At 33.0% G+C, this 19,461-nt stretch overlaps 3 protein-coding genes across 7 annotated transcripts in view; 2 read left to right on the forward strand and 1 right to left on the reverse strand.

The window, feature by feature from the left end:
- The first annotated feature begins 1,484 nt into the window (after nucleotides 1-1,484).
- On the forward strand, nucleotides 1,485-2,658 carry LOC105195079 (gem-associated protein 6). Its single transcript, XM_011160303.2, has 2 exons — nucleotides 1,485-1,769; nucleotides 2,293-2,658. The coding sequence occupies exons 1-2, from the start codon at nucleotides 1,606-1,608 to the stop codon at nucleotides 2,633-2,635; spliced, it is 507 nt and encodes a 168-aa protein (XP_011158605.1). The 5' UTR covers nucleotides 1,485-1,605; the 3' UTR covers nucleotides 2,636-2,658.
- A 713-nt stretch (nucleotides 2,659-3,371) lies between these two features.
- LOC105195080 (serine palmitoyltransferase 2) overlaps nucleotides 3,372-19,461 on the reverse strand; it is a 33,824-nt gene continuing 17,734 nt past the window's right edge. For 2 of the 4 annotated variants that reach the window (XM_039449838.1, XM_039449837.1), the window contains exons 2-11: nucleotides 15,702-16,520; nucleotides 12,555-12,734; nucleotides 10,866-11,020; nucleotides 10,635-10,780; nucleotides 10,157-10,375; nucleotides 9,459-9,622; nucleotides 9,202-9,363; nucleotides 8,249-8,511; nucleotides 7,251-7,380; nucleotides 3,372-7,187 (exon numbers count right to left, since the gene is read on the reverse strand). In XM_039449838.1, the coding sequence (XP_039305772.1) occupies nucleotides 7,083-7,187; nucleotides 7,251-7,380; nucleotides 8,249-8,511; nucleotides 9,202-9,363; nucleotides 9,459-9,622; nucleotides 10,157-10,375; nucleotides 10,635-10,780; nucleotides 10,866-11,020; nucleotides 12,555-12,734; nucleotides 15,702-15,890 (1,713 nt within the window). In that variant the 5' untranslated portion in view covers nucleotides 15,891-16,520 and the 3' untranslated portion in view covers nucleotides 3,372-7,082. Of the gene's footprint in view, nucleotides 7,188-7,250; nucleotides 7,381-8,248; nucleotides 8,512-9,201; nucleotides 9,364-9,458; nucleotides 9,623-10,156; nucleotides 10,376-10,634; nucleotides 10,781-10,865; nucleotides 11,021-12,554; nucleotides 12,735-15,701; nucleotides 16,521-16,698; nucleotides 16,890-17,167; nucleotides 17,291-19,461 lie in introns of those variants that run through there. The other 2 variants (XM_039449836.1, XM_039449835.1) reach the window with 2 other exon arrangements.
- Nucleotides 17,462-19,461, forward strand: part of LOC105195081 (reticulon-1-A) — a 28,687-nt gene continuing 26,687 nt past the window's right edge. For both annotated transcript variants that reach the window (XM_039449834.1, XM_011160306.3), the window contains exon 1: nucleotides 17,462-18,917. In XM_039449834.1, the coding sequence (XP_039305768.1) occupies nucleotides 17,717-18,917 (1,201 nt within the window). In that variant the 5' untranslated portion in view covers nucleotides 17,462-17,716. The remainder of the gene's footprint in view (nucleotides 18,918-19,461) is intronic.

Genomic DNA, 19,461 nt, shown 5'->3' on the forward strand with positions numbered 1-19,461 from the left:
TGTTTCTAAACGCAGCTCAATTTAAATAATAATTACTAATTGCTCTGTCGCAGCAGTTATTCGAATTGCATATTTTATATTTTATCTTCACTTTCTAATTAATAATTAATTTAAATTGTTAGTTAAATTATACTTAATTGTTTTTTAATTAAGAATCAAATATTTTCTATTATTTAATTTATTCTGTAAATTTAATATTACTTTTATTTTTATTTATGTACGTCATTTTGTAACTATAATAATTTTATATTTTATTTTTATTATGTAATTTTAAAAATGTATAATTATAAAGTCAATCTTGTGTATTTTACATAATAAGATTTTGCAAAGACGAAACAGTCGTCTAATTATGTATGTTGTATAATTGTATATGTATAAATGGAGCAATAAACATGTAAATATGTTCTTTATTTATTTAAAAGTTGTTTATTATGTATACTAGCCAATTTATTATGCAAGTGTGTGTGTGTGTGTGTGTGTATAACAATAACAGCAATGTAAATTGCATAATTTAAGTTGCTTTGTTTTACAAACTGTGCAGCTAAAATCTGTGGAAAATAATGTGAACGAATAATCTTATCCTTTTATAAAATTATTTTGCTTTTTATATTTTATAAACTATTAAATTTTTTTGACACTTGGTTGTGGTCAAAACTTAATGTCAATTGTTATGCATAAAATTATATTCATAAACTTTATAATTAAATTTAAAAGTTACAATGTGTTGCTGATATTTTAAAATATTGAAGTAAATAATATTGCTTCTTTATATTCATGTAATATATCAGAAATAAGGATTAGAAACATATAACCATTTTTATTAATATTTTAGAAAATTATTTAAAATGGAGTAATATCAAGAATTAATATATTTCATACATGATTGTAAAAAATAATAAGATTATAAAAAAAAATAACTCAATAAACAATATCATGTTTATGTTTATGAGTAATTATATTTATTTTATTTTTGCAATTAATCGAAAAGAGAAAGCGGTAGCAGAGCAGCAGCAGTAGCAACAATCAGTGAGTAAATTAATTAATTAAGACAATCCGTTTACATACAATTAGCTAACAAACCAACTAAAGTAGAAGATGTATTATTTCCACCGTGCATAACTCAATAAAAAAAATTTTAAAAAAATGATTTTATTAAAGTATCTTTAAGCTAAACATTTAGCTATAAATAACAGATTAGAAAATAATTTTATTGAACTATCAAAATAATTATGAAAAATGTTCAAGCATGATGAGCAATGCTGCAAAAAGATGTTGACATTCTAGTAGTCAGTTTGAGAATCCAACATCATTATTTTGATAGCCCAACAAAATTGTTTTTATAGCTCTTGATCGTAGTACGAAAGAAAACCACGAAATCGTGGACATTATCTACGAGTTTTGTAGACATTGGCTACGTAACTTAATATCTACATTTTATGGACATAGAGGCGCTCCAAATTAAAGTCACAAATATAGCTAACGTGGCCACTCTCATTTCTCACTGCTCTCAGGCCTCGAGACTCGAGTCACTCGAGCTTCTCCCATTCTCCCATCTCCCTACAAATAAATGTATCTCTACGGTTTATACTTTTTTATAACTTCAATATGAATGTGAACATACAAAAGGATGACTTGAATTTTTCACATCAAGTATATAAAAATGATCCTACTCTATTCAATGATTACATCGGAAAGATGATTAAGATAACGACGAAGGACGAAAGTATTTACTGTGGTATCGTTTATACTGTCGATCCAGTATCAGAAAGGTTAGAAAAATTTGAAATTATCTTACTATTAATCGAACATGTATAATAAGATTCTCTGAGGAAAATATCTAAATTTTCAATTTTAAATTTAACTGTAATAATTTTGAAACAAAATGTAAAATTTCTATACGTCCATGGACTACTCTTATTTTTTATTTATATAAAACGACGTACACCCTGATCTTTAGATTACATTATGAATTTATAAAATATTGAATTATAAAATATTGCTTTGTAGAGATACTTTTAACTTTGGTTTATAATACGAAAAAGATATGTGTTTCAACTTTATATGAGTTACACATTTTTCTTATTTATATGTATTCTCATAATTATTTTTTACTTTGTACATTAAGCAGATGTTAGCTTTAAATAAAAAAATTGTGATATTTTGATCATTTTATAGATTCTGTCGTACCTTTTTTGCATATATAATACTTTGTAGTTAATTTTAATATAATTTTTTATGACTTTTTAGTTTATCAATTTTCACTATTATAAATAACGATATATTATTTAACAGCATTGTACTCCTACAGTCAAAAACGTCTATGCATCGTTTGAAAATAATATTCAATCACTCCATAAAAAATGTCGAAGTAACATCGGAAGCCAAAACGTTTGTGCCAGAATTATTTTCATTGTCATCTGCAAAACTTTCAGAGGCAATGATCGCTAAAAGAAAGGACATTATTATGCAATTATTATTGGAGAATCTATTTCCAGTTACAGAGAAGGATGGTGTCTTACTGATAGAAGATACAGTTTCTATAGAACCCCCGTATTATTCTGATAATTGCACATGTACTAACAGCATTATCCTTAGTAAAGTACAGAATATTTTAACCTATGCGAATGTTAAATAAAATTGACAAAATCGAAATCTAAAGACAGTCTGCCATGTCTTATCCTAAAACCATTAAGTATTCTTACAGGGATAACTCGAAAACAAAGATATCCAAGTGTGTATTTTTTTCTTTTTTTTTAAAAAAAACTAAACTGTTATTTATTTAAATTTTATAGCAATTTGTAGTCAATTTTTTAAATAAAAATTTCAATCAATATTTTTCCAATTACAAGCGATTAAAAAAGGACTTTACATGAATTTCAGAGAACCAAATTAAGAACAAATCCCTATATTCTTCAATTGATTTTAATTGGATACCAATTACAATGAAAAAAAAGTATGTGATATAAAAACTATGATTATTTTTATTCAGTGTGCAATTCAAGTTTTACACCCTTTTGAATGCACTTATATCATTTTTGTTACATCAATTGATTCATTTTATTATTCTATTAATAAAAATATTGAAATAGATAAAAATATAAATGTTTCATGTCATAATGTATCATATTTTGTTAAAATTGAAATAGTTTATCGTAAAATGTTGACTTTTTCACACCTGCTTCAAAATATTTTTATAAGAAGAAAATTATTAAAGGAATAAATCTTAAACTATGTAAAAAAATTATATAGTTTTACTTAAAAAAATTATTGACGATTAAAAATTTTTGAATTGGACTGTGTACAAAATTTTTAAGTTTTACACATATCGCATACATATATTAAATATACGGGAAAGTTATAAGTCACAATCGTTCATAGTAATAATAATATATTTTGCCATAAGCGTTCGCTTTGTTAATTACAAAAATAGCCTTGTTGATCATTAGGAATGTATACATTGCAAAATCGAGGAATGTTGAAAAAACTGGCGACTTAACAATTTTCTAATTAATATTTCTTATCCATTTCCCAACAATCTTTGTATATAAGCTTTAAAACTATCTCCTTTCATTTTCCTAACATAACATTCTTTATGAAACGATATATTTTGCTTAAAGCACGACGCTAATGCACTTTAAAAATTGCTAATTAGAAAGTAGACTTGATTTGTGACAATTGATTTGTACATGCGATATTTCTTACACTTTCAGATTTGCAATAGCAAATACAGCAAAAATTGTGAAAAATTATTTTAAAAAATTGCAATAAATGCTTATATCAATGAAAAATGAAGTTTAAAATAGTCTAAGATAAAATTTTACTGGTAAAACTACGGAAAGTGTAAGAAAATGCTGTTAGGAAAAACAACGCTTACTACAATGCTTACATATTATTACAGAAAGATATTTAAAATTAGATATACATAATTTTTCGATTTAAATCCAATATAATTGTATCGAATGAGAAATTTACATTATATAAGATTCATAATTTTTCTGCATTAAATGTAACACTGTCGTGTGTGCGCGCGCGTGTGTGTGTGTACATATTTGTAAAATATAATTCATACATATTTATCATTTAGTGTTACAAGCATATTTTGTATTAAACACATAGCTAAACGTAACTATTGGATTGTTCATATCGCGATGCATTTTAAATTTAATGGATTGTCAAGAATTCCTTATTGTTACTGTGTATCTTTGTGTAATGCAAGACATATATATATATATATAGAATTAAAATTCAATGAAGCATTTTGTGCCAGTAAACAGCTTCATTTAGCGAAAAGTTTACTAGTACCTAAGAACAAGCCCTTTAACACGATTTAATTTTTGCAACGGTTCGGACAGCACGTATGTTCAAAATCGCAAGACATCTTAAAGATGTCTTAAAATTGCTGTCTCAGCGATGACGTAATGGGCGACATGTCCTCTCGCAAATTAAAGATTGCGAACATACAACGTAATACTACAGCTTTTGCTTGTAATAAAACATCAATATTTCTTTATCGCTCGCATGAAGGAACGATATTGAATGCGTGCTATGTTAGTAAGTAATATGATCACAAAAGAGTGACTGATATGCCTATACAGCCCCATTTTTATATGTTCGGTTAGTACTATTATACCAAAATGTTAGCTGTTATAAAAAATATAATCTATTTCTACGTAAATTTTAATAAACGAGTTTTAATTGCGAATATGTTAAACAAGTGAATCTTTTCATTTATTCGTATTATTTCAAACAGCAACAAGTAATGCCCAGGATTTTTTGACAATGAGTAACTCAAATAAATTGAATATAAAGCTCGAGTTTTAAATCGTTGAGATTATTCAATTCCTAAGATATAACTGAACAATTTAATTTGAAATTTAGATAGCAAGGTAGACAGTATATAACAACAAAAAATAAAAGTTGATTATGCTTGTTTGCAATAAAAACAATTTTTGCTCAGATTTTTCTCGATGCTTTAACTTTGCATACTTGTACTTTTGACTTTTGACTACTGCAAGTCGCGACCAAACGACTCGGTTATTTCTGTTCAATATGTTTGAATTGTTCGAACTTTCGAAAACTCGAGTATTTTTTTGTTCCGACCTATGGAATCAATTTGGCCACACAATTCATTTGAATCTATATATAAATCTTAGTAATAAAAAACAATAAATTCAAGATATTTTACATTATTTCGCAACAAACATGAATATCACGAAGTAATTAAGATCGTGTTTTTTGTATTTATCGTTTTGTATATTTTTTTATTTTAATTATGACAGTGATTAAAGAGTAATTGAAACTTTCATGTAAATTGTAATAATCATGATAATTTAACAGTCACACATATTTTGATAAATATTACGAGATCATTATGTTACAAGGGTGGCAGTACGCTTAATGAAATGACAATGGAATTCCAACCGTGATTATTGATATTTAACTCGATAAAGCAACAATTTAAAATATTTTTTTTATTGTTCCATTGTGTCATCATGTTACGTATTATCTCTCGTTTAGTACATCAAAAAAACAAAAAAAAAATATATCTAACTTGTTACAAAGAAAAATGGTCAAACATTAAAATTTTAAAAAGCGACGTCGACGATAAACACGAAATATTAATTTAGAAAAATCCATATTGATATGTATTACGTGTCTAATTTTCATATTGAAATAAGTTTGAGAAACTTTACTATCGATTTGAATATTGAAATCTATATTAACGATCTCGGAGCTCATTGTTTTATTAACTCAATTCAAAATAACCAATATTTGCTTGATTTAAATTTTGATTTGATTCTGTTGAAGATAAAAATATTGTATTTATAAATATGTATTTACGTTCGTCTACTTTTTGAAATTTAAGTGATTGCTATGAACTGATTATGAGAGACCGACTTCTGTAATTACAAGAAATGTACACAAAAATAGTTTTTTAGCGTATAAAAATATTTCTTTTTAATGATCAAAAAAGCGTCTATTTAATTATCCAATAATATAAAGATATGAATATATATTTAGAATCTTATATTTATACATGCTTATAAAAAATCATGAATGATAAAAAAAAGTATGTATATGTAATGCATTATATCTGATCATCTATTACATTTGGACCTTCCGATACATAATCTTATCTATCAATCATATAGCATGTATAGCATTATATAGCTAATATAAAATGGAATAAAGTAAATAAATATTAAATGATTTTACAGCGAGACGTAACATTTCCAAAAATATAACCAAAGTTGAAAAAATTTAGTAGCTTTAAATTTAGTGTTTTCAATATTTCTAATTTATATTTCGACACAATCTTAGAATATTTCAAATATGCACGAATATTGAGAATGTGTAAACAACAAAATTAACAGTACATACAATATACAATTTAATGACATTTAATGTAATATCGATCGAATTCGTTTGTTCGTTCAATGCGTGTGAAACGAAAAAAGTAAGAAGATATCTGGAGGTAGTGTAATTCCTTATTTTAGTGAAAAGTGAATAGAAAGAATGACGAATCGTAACAGATTTATATAGTCACATCATTTTGCACTTATCTCGTGAAATGAAGCGCGATGTACTTCTGGAGTTGTAATTATAACACACGTAAAATATGATGAATGTTATTTCTGTAAAATGCTTGTAAACAGCAAAACTTTTCTTTGGCATAAAACTGATGTTAGAAAAAAAAACCCTACAGCAAAAGTTTCGCGCGTATTTGATCATATGTGTGTGTGTGTGTGTGTAGTACAATGTATTTGAATCCTCCTTCTCTCCTTACATTTATTCAGGTAGTTTCGCACGGATTATACGTCCTCCAGTTATTTGTTAGCTTCATATACATAAATCACGTTCGTATGTTTTCATGAAAAATTTATGTAAGCACTAGCTTATTATTGTAATTGTAATTTTAACATAGCCTTTTTGTTTGATGTATTGTATGATGTATCATACGATACAATGAATTATATGTTACCCCTTACCGAGCTATGATGATATTTAAAGCTCTCAGCTATTTTGTGTGACACTCGTCACTAATATAAATTATCTAACGGTTCGTTACTTTACGAGGTAGGTCATTCCGTTTCGCTGTCGGAATATTCTATTTTCGTAGAAGTGCGAGGTTTTCTCGAATATTTTAATCCTAACATGTCCGCAATCTCCTCGATATGCGACAACACCTGGGATTTGATAAAGTTGTGATTATATAATGCCAAATCTTTTGGTTTACCAATGTTACTTACGTAATCTAATTGTTCCTTTGTGTGCGCGGCAGAGAGACAAAATCGGATTCTACCTTCCATTAACGGCGTCGCTGGGAATCCAACACCAACGGTCGCGATGTTACGAGTTGTCAGAATACGAATCACCGCACTGTGTTGAACATTGTGGAGAAAAAGAGAAAAAAAATATAAAATAGCAAATTCGGATTTTAGGTAAAAGTTGTCAAATGCGTACCGCTTGCTCAAGGTTGACAAAATTCCACATTTTTTGGGTAAAGTCCATACCAGTGATAAAAATCGATATATTCCGAAAAAAAAACCGGGAAAGAATGGTCTTTTTTATTAATATAACGATAGACGGAAAACAATGAGAGAATATTGTGGATTGAAAGAAGCTCTTTTCAATTAAGTTTTATCCAAAATAAAATTCGTATAAAATTTTTCTTTGAATCACAGTGATTCGTATGTGTGACATAAAGAAAAATGATTTAAGCAGAAATATCTTTTGGCATAAAATTATCCGTGAAAAGAACAATTTCACTGCCGCATCTGTAAACTTGGCTAGATCAGAAAATAATTTTGTTAGACCATCGAAATAATTATGTACGACACCTAATGTGCAAACATGTTGCTGCAAACAGTTTTATCATTCTAGCAACCAAGTTAAATATTCAATACAATTTTTTAAATGGTTCACAACATAAATTATTTTTAGATCTGTATTTCAATAAAATTGCTCCTTCCGTGCGTTAATATATTATTTTATGTTACAGATTAGTCAATTTTATTTAGTCATTTTTTTCATTTTATATTCCATTGAATAAAATTCGGGACGATAAAATTCGGAATTTACGATTTGTTTTTTCTCCACTTATTGGACTTTTCCGGCAAACCGTACGGTCACCTAATATTTCATCGATATTTTATATTTTTACTTAATCTAATAAAATGTAATTAAAAAATAACTCTCTAGTGGTTACGCATTCGGCAACTCTTCCCTAATATTTCGATCCGCTTACCCGATCTTAGAAAATAGGTAAACTAGCATAGGCACAACGGGCGAATCCTCGTTTCCGTAAATTATAACTCCGATCTGATTCAATCTACGTCTGAAGTATCTCGTATTCTTAGCTAACTGTTTGATACGTTTTTCACCAGCGTCAGTTCCATCTTCTCCCGCGATAATTCGCATTGACGTGATAATTTGTTGCGTAACGGGTGGAGACATCGATGCTGCATATGTATGCGCGTGACCGTATATTCTTATGTGATTTATCAGTGTCTGAAACATGTCAAATTAATCATTCTTTCCATATTATCGAGACCATATAGGTGTAAGTCGATAAGTTAACGATCCGAAGTTCCGATTGAGTTTATCGAAGTTTGTTCAAAATTATTCTCATGTCAATGTCTATCAAGTAGACAGTAGATTAACTTTTCTATATCTCCGTTTGATTTATTTTTCATCTTTTTCTAGTTAAAAAAATTAGAAAAAAAAGCATAAGCTAAACTGAGATTAAAGCTAAGCAACTACTTTGGTAGAAAAATGGACATTAAGAAATCTTTCTTTGTGTCTGCAGAAATCACTAGAAAAATTTTCAGAGAATTTTGAAATTTACTAACGAGTTTTATTGAAAATTTATCTTTATTCTATGAGCATTCATATCTCTACAACAGATAACAAGTAACTAGAATTTTTAATTATTATAGTATTATATACAAGAGTATTTTAGAATAATATTTTAATATAAAGTATCTCGTGATATATTGTTAGATATTTTATTTAGGTTTATATATAAATAAATTGTATTTTTTATTTTTTAAAATATTCTTTTCAAAATTAAATGTTGAAATTTTTGTTATGTTTATGACTTGTACAGACTTTCTTTTCCTGCACTTAATCCATAATACTTAAATTTAAAAAATTACAAATATTAAATATACCGCAGATGAAGGATGATTAAAATATTACCTTTGTCCCGGCTATATATCCGCCGGCCGACCCAAAGCTCTTCGTAAACGTTCCCATGAGTATATCCACTTCGCGAGGATCAATGCCATAATAATCGCAAACTCCTCTCCCATGTTTTCCCATAGCTCCTGTGCTGTGCGCTTCGTCCACATAAAGATAGGCCTGTTAAAAAATTTATATTAATCATAATTATTAATTGAGAAAATTAGAAAAAAATAGGAATGGGGTATTTGACGATTATAATCCAAGTTACAAACTTTATATTTCTTCTTTAATTCTACTATTTCGGGCAAATGAACGATTGAGCCTTCCATGGAATAAACACCCTCGACAATGATGACTATCTTCTTCCAGGGTTTGCCGGTCTTTGGCTGCCCGAAAACAATAGCCTTCTTCAAACATTCCTCCAAGTGTTTCACATCTGTGGTAAATTGTAACTTTTTTATACTTTTAATCTTAAAAGATAATTTATAATTTCCCTGGTGGAAAAATTTTAATAAATTTTAATAAAATCTTGACAAAATTTTAACATTTTGTAACATTTTGACCAATAATTCCATCGATATTTCAATATAATTTCATGAAAAAGTCTACAAACTTGTAACGAAACAATGTAATGTTAGATTGTTGATATTTTTGAATGAGATGTCAATACAGAGTATCTGCGATTTTTCATTGCAATTTCATCAAAAATTAATTACAATTTCAATAAAACTTTATTACTTCGTTAAACAGAGAATGAATAATTTTTTGTTGAAATTTCATTATATTTTCATTGAATCTTCATTAAAATGTAATTTTCTATTTTTTTCGAGTTAAACGCAGACAATAATATTTTCAGATTATAATAACAATTATATTGTTAAAATGTAATAACAATTTTGTTGCCTGTTCGTTGAAATGTTATTAAAATTTTTCTACAGGAACGCGTACGATGTAAATGACGATTGCATACTATTGTGCTTGAAGATCTGTATCACTGCACCGGACAATCGCAGTCCGAGGATCAGCGATGCGTGATTTTTCTCGTCGCTAAGAACTAGACAGCCTTTGCTGACCAAAGAGGGCAGGTTTAAAGAATTCGTGGCAAATCCCATTCCAAATACTATAGCGTCTTCCACTCCCAAAAATTTCGCAGTCAACTTTTCTAGTTCATCGTGTATCGGCATAGAACCTTAGCGCGATAAAAATGATTCGTTCAATTTCTTTTTATTATATTGAGTCTCGATTTTTAAAAAAAGAGAGAGAAAAGAACAAATAAACGTATTTTTTTCCACCCAAGTATGGCAGAGCAGCTGTAGGGGGGGGGGATTAAATACATTTTTAAACAATCGAGTTTAAAGATTACGGGATAAAAAATCGTCGTTTTCTACAAATTAATTTATTTAAATAGACCAGTAAAATCATAGCTAATGCTCTCTCAAGTTATTTACCTAATTCAAGACGCGTGCTGCAAGTGGCACAACCGAACTTTCTGAGCGTTTCGATGCTCTCGTCGGCGCACTTACCACTCGCTTCGGCGAACCCTAAATAATTGTAAGAGCCCAAATTTATACATTGCGTTTCAGTTCCAGTAAATCTGTCAGGATTAGAAAATTCGAGATTTTAATTTTATTAATATGACGTGACGCGTGATTGTGGCTTTCGTACGTAGTCAAACTTACTGAAACGTCCATCCGTAATCGTGAGTTATCCGATCTTTTAATGTCACTGTTGCGCCGGGAACAGAGCAAATCGGCCTGTTCCAGCAATCTCTAACTCTTCTGTAGACATATTTGAGATAAAATTTCTCAAAATTATCGTAAAGCGGAGCGTATCCCTAAAAATACATATTCAACATAAAAATAAATATTTAAATGTTGCATGAATAAAATATTATAAAATATTACATTGCTTATATAAAAGGAAAATACATGTAGACAAAATTCAAAGATTTTTAACGTGGAATAAAGATAGCTGTTGTACAAAAATTATTTTCTACAATATTATATACATAGATCAAATATATGGACTAACAAGGAAACACAGGAAAGTGTCTGCCTCAGATTAAAACGAGCTTTTAATATGTTGTAGTACAGATAAAAATAAAGGATACATATTTTTTTATACGTGCCCATACGCACTTTAAGGGGGTGAAACACCCTTTTGATGAAAATCGAGTTTTTTCTCTCGAAGCGTGTATCGTCGAAATTATAAGAGACAGAGAAAAACGTTCTAATTGAATGCATGTTTTTCTCGCATAATAATTTACAAAAACATTTCGAGGACAGTTGCATAAATATCATAAAAACGCAAAATATAACATTTATGTAACTCTTGAATTTATAATAATCAAAGTCAATACTGCCGAGACGTAAGAATTAAATTTCAAGATATAAATGATCTAAAGTGCACGCGCCCAGTGGCGTGATTATGCATATTTCTACACTAATTGAATTTAATAAACACATTAATTGAATTGTATAAATGCAGTATAAAAGATGAAATTTCTAACTAATTTTTGAATTAGTTTTACAGTATAATAGATCTTAAAGGATTTCGTATTTGTGAATAATAATCAATTTAACAGTAAGTTGGAAAATAATGTTTAATTCCTTTGTTATTTTCAATTTACTTTTAATTCGGGCCTTATTAAAAGCACAAGAATTTAATAAAATCCAATCTCAGAGTTTATAAACATTTCTTTTTATTTATTTAAAAATGTTTTATGTAGATGATAATTTTATTTTGGCGAGTGGTTAAAATAAACATTTTATTCTCATTTAATTTATTTCAATATCTTTGTAAATAGAATTTATAAAAAATAAAATAAGTTAGGTGAGCCTTATTCAGCTCGGATACTTTACTCTTCGAGCCATTTAACTTTCATTTAGAACATTTTTCTCTATCTATTATAGTTTCGACGGTATACGCTTCGAAAGAAAAAAACCAATTTTCTTCAAAGGGATGTTTCACCTCCTTAAAGTGTGTATGGGCACGTATAAAAAAATACGTGTCCCTTATTTTTATCTGTACTACAACATATTAAAAGCTCGTTTTAATTTGAAGCGGACACTTGCCTGTGTTTCCTTGTAAGTAGAATTTTATAAGATATTTTTACATAATCATTTACATAATCAATTTTTACACAAAAAAAATAAATTCTTAATTCACGTATATTTTTTTATGTGAATAGTATACAACATATACTTTTATTTACTCATATATTTAGAAGAATCTTTTAATACACGTTACTGTTAATAACGTTGTCTAAAATTTAGAGTTTTTATTTTTACTTTGTCGTTTTTCACTCAATTCATTTACTTACATTGCAATGAAAATGTTTAGTAAAATATAAATGATTATTGCCGTACTTCTCTATTTCTTTCGGTGGCAATCTTCGGAACGAAGAATAACTCACTGATAAATCCCAGGAACATAAGGATATAGAAACCGAGATATGTAAGCGCCGCTGTGATAATCGGAACTTTTTCGAAGGACTCTTTGGACCGTCGTGTTTTTTGTAAATCAGCTTTCGTTGAACCACAGGCAGACTGCAATAAATTAAAAATCTGTCAGTCTACAAAAATACCATTGATAGATGGAAGTGTTGGTTCAAATTTTCAAGATGTTCGAAATGTTTATTTGATTTTTTACTCCAGAAGAAAATTTCTTGCAGGTTTATTTAATTTGTTGTATAATGCCATTTGCAATTTTTTTTGTAAAAGCGAAAAATCATTAAATGAATATTTCAAATAAATATGCGTAATTATATAAGCTTCTTAATTTGCATCATGCTTCTTCTCTTTTTCCAACTTATATATCATTAAGGATAAAAATTTAAAGTTGGACCCGTTTCAAATATCAGACTTGAAAAAAATATTTAAAAAAAATGGAAAATTATCATAAAATAGAAATTTTACAGTTTTACATTTTTTCAAATTTTTAATTTTCAAGAAGTGTTACGTAGAGAAATAAAATATCTGTGTCATTAACATTAAAAAAATTTAATATCATTGCGGTATTAAAATGTTACACGTTAAGGTGGGTCGAATAATGATTCGAATATTTTACAGTTGTATAATACAGTTAATCTGATAAAGTAAACTACCAAGTACATAGAAAAGACAATTTCATTTATTATAACCTAACAAACATGTAATTAGATGTTTAACAACGAGTCATTATGACCCAATCTCAATGACGCTGCGTTAACATTTGTTTTAACATTTAATTTTGAAAAGAAATTATTTAAAATACAATGCAATTTAAGAAAAGTAATTGTTTCATATACATTTAAATAACTGTTACAAAAATATTTGCAAACTAATTGTAAGTAAATATATTACAAAATTATACGCTTTTAAAATGTTGAATTCTTTTTATTTGTGTTTTTCACTCACAATCAGTTCTTTTTGAAACATGGTCATTTGTGTGTCAAGTCCAAATACAATAGTGAAAGCATTATATTACATAGAAAAATCTATGAGCTAGATTCGACTTAAGATGACATAATTTTACATTTCAATCACATTGAAATCACAATAATTGATAGATTTGTTCAACTTATCAATCATAAGCACGTCGGAGCATGCATTACATGTGTATATGTCGAAGATGTAATACCCACACACAGGCCCCATACAGACCTTGGAATACGTCCCTAGAAAGTATCTCTGACTTAATTTTTTTTTCCTGTTTTTCTGAGAGCGATGAAAAAAATAAACACAATGTTATTACATGTGTGTTCATCTCTCTCATGTTTATTCAATTTAAATAAATCTCCACACATATTAAAAACACATATTTCTTTTTTTATATTCTTTTCACATTACGAATCAATTCGTATCAGAATGCAGCACTTTTTTTATTATCAGTTATTGGAATATGAGGAGATTGAGATATTTAATATAAGAATCGTCATCATAATCTCGAAAGTTGATTATAGCACTGATAGTGATTTCCGCGAGTAGATTACTCATTGACGGATCACTTATCACGTTTCACGGACAAGCAAGCGGTAATCTTATAGTCGTATGTTAGAATGCTCAGTGTCGTGTTGGAAAAAGCTAGCTTACCGCTCGCATTATTCAATATTTTAAAATGGGAAACAAATTATTATATTGATCGATAATGTTTACTGTATAACAACAATAATGCTATTACACATATATAAACGTGTGTTTCGAATATATACACAATGATATAATAATGATAAATGCATATATGAATAAAATAGGAGCTTGATTTTACATAGATTTACACAAATCATTCATCATTTCTCACACACACACACACGCGCGCGCGCGCATACGTTAATCTTAATTATTTTTGGCATACTTCTTTAAAAGCAAGCTCGATTTCCTGATGAATTCGAAAAACTATACTACAACGTTGTTTTTTGTTTACTTTTAACTACTTTACCAAGTTAGATATAATGTTTTTATAATTGAAATTTTACATTATTTAATTTTTATGTTTACAACTGAAGAAGATTGAAACGTATCGTGATTAAAATGTATTTATTGGTTTAAAACATATGTTTAAACTAATAATGAATTAAGCGCTGCCATCATATCCTCACTCTTTTGCTCGTTGTGGCTTTTTTTTTATAAAACAAACAATACTTTTCATTAATAATTAAGTAATGCGTGTGATTAAAATAAATACTAAATTAAATTAGGAATAATTAATATTTGAAGTTTCGCAATTCTCAAGTTTAATCGGAGATGGTGAAACCGGTCCTAAGTATTGAAAGTACTATAAGTAGTGCAATTGGCCGAATTCACTAGGGGCGACTTGTATCAAACTCCGAATTATTTAATGGATTTAAACACATTTAAATAACAACAAGGCTATTAATGGATTTATTTGTCACATATTTATAACACTTGATTAATATGGCTAATATTATCAATTATTCTTGTCTTATAAAAAGGATGCGTAAGAGGTGTATGAGAGAAAAGACAAGATTAGTGGCGACGAATTATATAAACAATTTTGAAACTAGTTAAATTAGTTTAAATTGGTAGAGATCATCCTAAAGATTTATACTTGCATAAATGTGCTCTAATCAACTTAAAAAAGATTAAATTAGGATTAGAAATTTTGTTGTTTCTCTAGTTCAATTAAATTACCGATCAACCTAATTGAAATTTTGTCAAATCGGGGCCTAAGAGAGTTTATAACGCTGTACCCACACTGTAAAGAAAAGTTGAAACTGAAATTTAAGTATTTGTTATGTATTTAAATTGAATATGTAAATATTTGAAGTAGAAATTTAATAAGTTGAAAATGTGATTAACAATTTTTTTTTCTAAGTGCAGAAACAATTAAAAGTATTTTATTGGCGAAGAAAAGGAAATGAAGAACGAGTGTAACTCGCAACGTTAATAATAACGGTCCGTCCGTGTGTGCGTATGGCACCAAGTGAGTGAAAGAGGAGAGGGTGCCGCGGAGACACCGTGAAACCGAGGGGCTATATATCGTATATCGCGCCAGCTCGTTACGTTGTTACTTACGTGTACGTGGCCGTTACTTGTCAGCGTGTAACCGTTGATACCATTCTTGCCGGTATCCTCGACGCCGCGCGAGGAGATTAAGCCATTCCGCAATGGTGACGACTGCAGCGTCTTCTCATCATCGCACGTGCCAACGACGGCACGCAACCTCGTGGTCGTCGTCGTCGCCGTCGCCATCGCCGTCGCCATCGCCGCCGCCGTCGCCGCTGCCGCCGTCGTCGTCGTCGTCGTCGTCGTCGTCGTCGTCGTCGTCGTGTCGTCGTCGTTGTCGTTGTCGTTGTCGTTGTCGTAGTCGTAGTCGTAGTCGTAGTCGTAGTCGTAGTCGTAGTCGTAGTCGTAATCGTAATCGTCCTCGTCGGCTCGATCACATTCACCCTCGAGCCGAGGATGGAATGATTCCGTCGCGTCTAAAGACTCGAGCCAACAGGGCCAATAGGGCAACGGAGACGAGACGGAGCAGCGAATGTCGTGTGCTCGTCTCTCACCATTCACCGCTCACACACCACACACCGTCACATCGCCTGCCTGCGCTGGTCTGCGCTGCCTGCGTGTTCGCTCGGCTGCGTCCGGCGTCCGGCTGCAAGTGCAGTGTACGCGGTGTACAGTGGTGTGATCAGGCGTCGTCGTTGATCGGCGCCTGCGCCGCGCGCCGTAGCCCGAAAGATAAGCTCCTTCCGCACCGACGATGTGTCTCTTGATGTCAAGCAGCAGGCGTTTAAAAGGAAGGGCGTTGTTCCGTACCAAAATCCGTTCACAGTTACGCTCAACGTTTCCCTTCCCCGTCTCCTTCTCGTCCTCTTTGCTCCGCTCGACGGAACTCTATTGAAAATTAAGTCACACGCTTAAATCTTGTTTCGCCATCTTTTAGGTACACCTTTGATTTCATCATCTCCCCAATTATTTAAATATTTAAGTGAAATACGTAAATACTTAAAGTGAAGAAATTGGATCGAGTTAACACGCTTATTTTTTCAGTGTACAATTAGCTTTATCCGACCTTGCGATAAACTCGAAAATCTCGGAGCACGATAGGAAAAGCCAAAACCGATCTGTCGTTTAGCCCCTAGTTCAGCCGGCACGGCGCGGCAGCGGTGGCGGCGTGGCTTGGCTTGACGCAGCGCGGCGCGGTGCGGCGAAACGAGACGAGGCGAGGCGAGGCGAGGCGAGGCGAAGCGAGGCGAAGCAAGGCGAACGCAGAACGCGAACAGTAATATAATCGGATACCGACCACGGCTGCCGTTCTCACTTTGGTGGGGACGATAGCGACCGCGCGATTGGTTCACGGCTACACGGAACAACGGCAGTGCACGGGAGAGGGCAACCCCTTCGCGAGGGGAGTACATCTCACGACGGTCAAATCTACCCGTCTACAACGATCGCATCGAATCGCAACTCAACACCAGTATTCGGTTCTATCGTTTTGCGTTTTGCACGCTCGCGATTGAGACTCTCTTCCAGTTTTCCACCTTGCCAGTCTCTCTTTCCACTTTTGTTGTTCCGTGTCTCTTGGTCAGCTGGTCGACGACGACGACGACGACGACGACGACAACGACATATGACAAGTGGTTGGTACTTGTGGGCGCTCGCGCATCTCTCTCTCTCTCTCTCTCTCTCTCTCTCTCTCTCTCTTTCCAAGTTAGGAAAAGAGGCCATAGCGAGCTGCGAGCTGCAATCAGAGAGAGAGAAAGAGAGAGAGAGAGAGAGAAACGGTGGTGGTTAGTTAGGGCGGCAAGGATGTCGGATTTGCCCCACTGAGACGAGTCGTGCGACGGCACTAACGACAGCGGCGACAGGTGGAAGTAGTGCCGCTCTTCTCATACCTGACTTTTCTGAGAGTAGGAGGAGAGGGAGCGTCGCACAATACTCGGCGCAACATCGACACAGACACCGAGTGCGGGGATCGAAGCTTCAACGGCGGCTATCGGCCAATTCGCTCAGATCCGGTGAGTCATCGCGTTGATCACCGTTAAAGGAATACGAATACTCGCCGTTATCCCGTGAATAACCGCGTGAGAATGGACCCGCGGATCCAGGACACTCTCAACGACGTCCTTCTCAAGAGGGATCACGATTCGGTCGACGATTTCGAGCATCTCGGCCACGACGGCTCTCCGGACGATCGTTCGGAGCAGCAGCAGCAGCAGCAGCAGCAGCAGCAGCAGCCGCCACCACCACCAACGCTACCGCATCCAATTGATGCGCCACGTGTCGACGATCTGCTGCACATCGGTGATTCCTTTCAGCCGCTGGACTCGGTGCTGCCCAGCGCGCTTCTCGACACCGAAGCGAAGCCCGTGCCGGCGACACCGCCGCCTTCCGCGGACTTTGACAAATGTACGGCCATGGCGCAGTCGTCGGATCCGTTCCAGCAGCCGCTGGACCCGGTCGATCCCAAACTGGCAAGTATGACGTTCGTTGAGACTGAACGGGCCTACCGTCACCAATTTGACGACGACGACGATGACGATAACGACGACGAGGATGAAAATGACAACGACGATAACGACAACGAGGAGGACGAGATACGTCTCCAGCCGCCGTTGTTACCAATCTCGACCGCCAACACCGTTCAACCTGCAAGCGACCATCGTGACTTTCTACTCTCATCGTCGACGAAAGCTCCAACCGACAGCGAGATCCAACCGATCGAGGAACGCGACGATTTCGCTGCGACATTGCTTACCGATTACGAAAAACGACACGAGCGTGACGTTAATTTGCCGCCGAGCAGCATCAATGTCGACGACAACGTCAGATCGTCGGTGCTGCCGGCTCCGGACAAGTCCCCGCTGATAGATTTTCTCGGCGATGACGGCGAGTCGTCGTCGTCGTCGAGGGAGGACAAAGTTAAGAATATTGCTGACGATGATTCATGGAACGTCGTAGAAAGAACGGATCTGAAGCGAGAACAGGCGAGGGCATTCGAGCCACCGACGAAACCGCTACCTCCGTTACCCAAGGAGGCGCGGTACGAGACATCGTCGAGTGACTTTTCAACCGCCGCGGAAACAGGCCACATCGGGGCCAGGCCATCGCCGCCGTTGCCGCTGTCGCAGCAGATCGCCGAATCGAAGCACGACAGTGTTATTAAACGACGCGAACTACCGAAACCCAAAGAAACCGATCACTCCGTCTCCTCTCGCGCGCCGCCGATCGGTAAGAAGAAACAGGAAATCGAGATCGCGCCAAAAGAGATATTCAGAGATATGGGATTGGGTGAGTACGACAGAACTCGACTTTTCGTTTCATTTCTTAACGATAAATACGTATTATCGCGATCTCATCCGACTCTACGCGAAACTTGGCTAACCGCTACCGACTATTCTCTAAAAATATAATTTTATTAGAGAAAAGAAGAGGGTAGTGGAATACTATTTTGTTTTTTCAACATAACTCTAAATATTAACGCGACACAATTCTTATCAACATCAGTTTATTGGCCATAGAATTCTATAGAATCTAATCACTCTATAGATACAGTCATCAGGAACATGTATAGACCACAAACGTAATTTACAATTTACTCAAGAGGGAAAAAGGATGCGTATGTAAGATAACAAAGGGGGTTATGGAATACTAACGACTAATGTCATAAAAGGCATTTTTAATTATAAAAAAAATAAATTAATAATCCTTCCTAGATTTTGCACATTAACAATTCAAAACATCACGAAACAAGATTCTATGAACATTTTTTTTATAAAATCATCAGACACGTGTCATTTAATTAACAAAACTTTCATCAGATTTATTACTCTTA

Source organism: Solenopsis invicta, chromosome 5, assembly GCF_016802725.1.
Source record: "Solenopsis invicta isolate M01_SB chromosome 5, UNIL_Sinv_3.0, whole genome shotgun sequence".
Taxonomy (NCBI): Eukaryota; Metazoa; Arthropoda; class Insecta; order Hymenoptera; family Formicidae; genus Solenopsis; species Solenopsis invicta.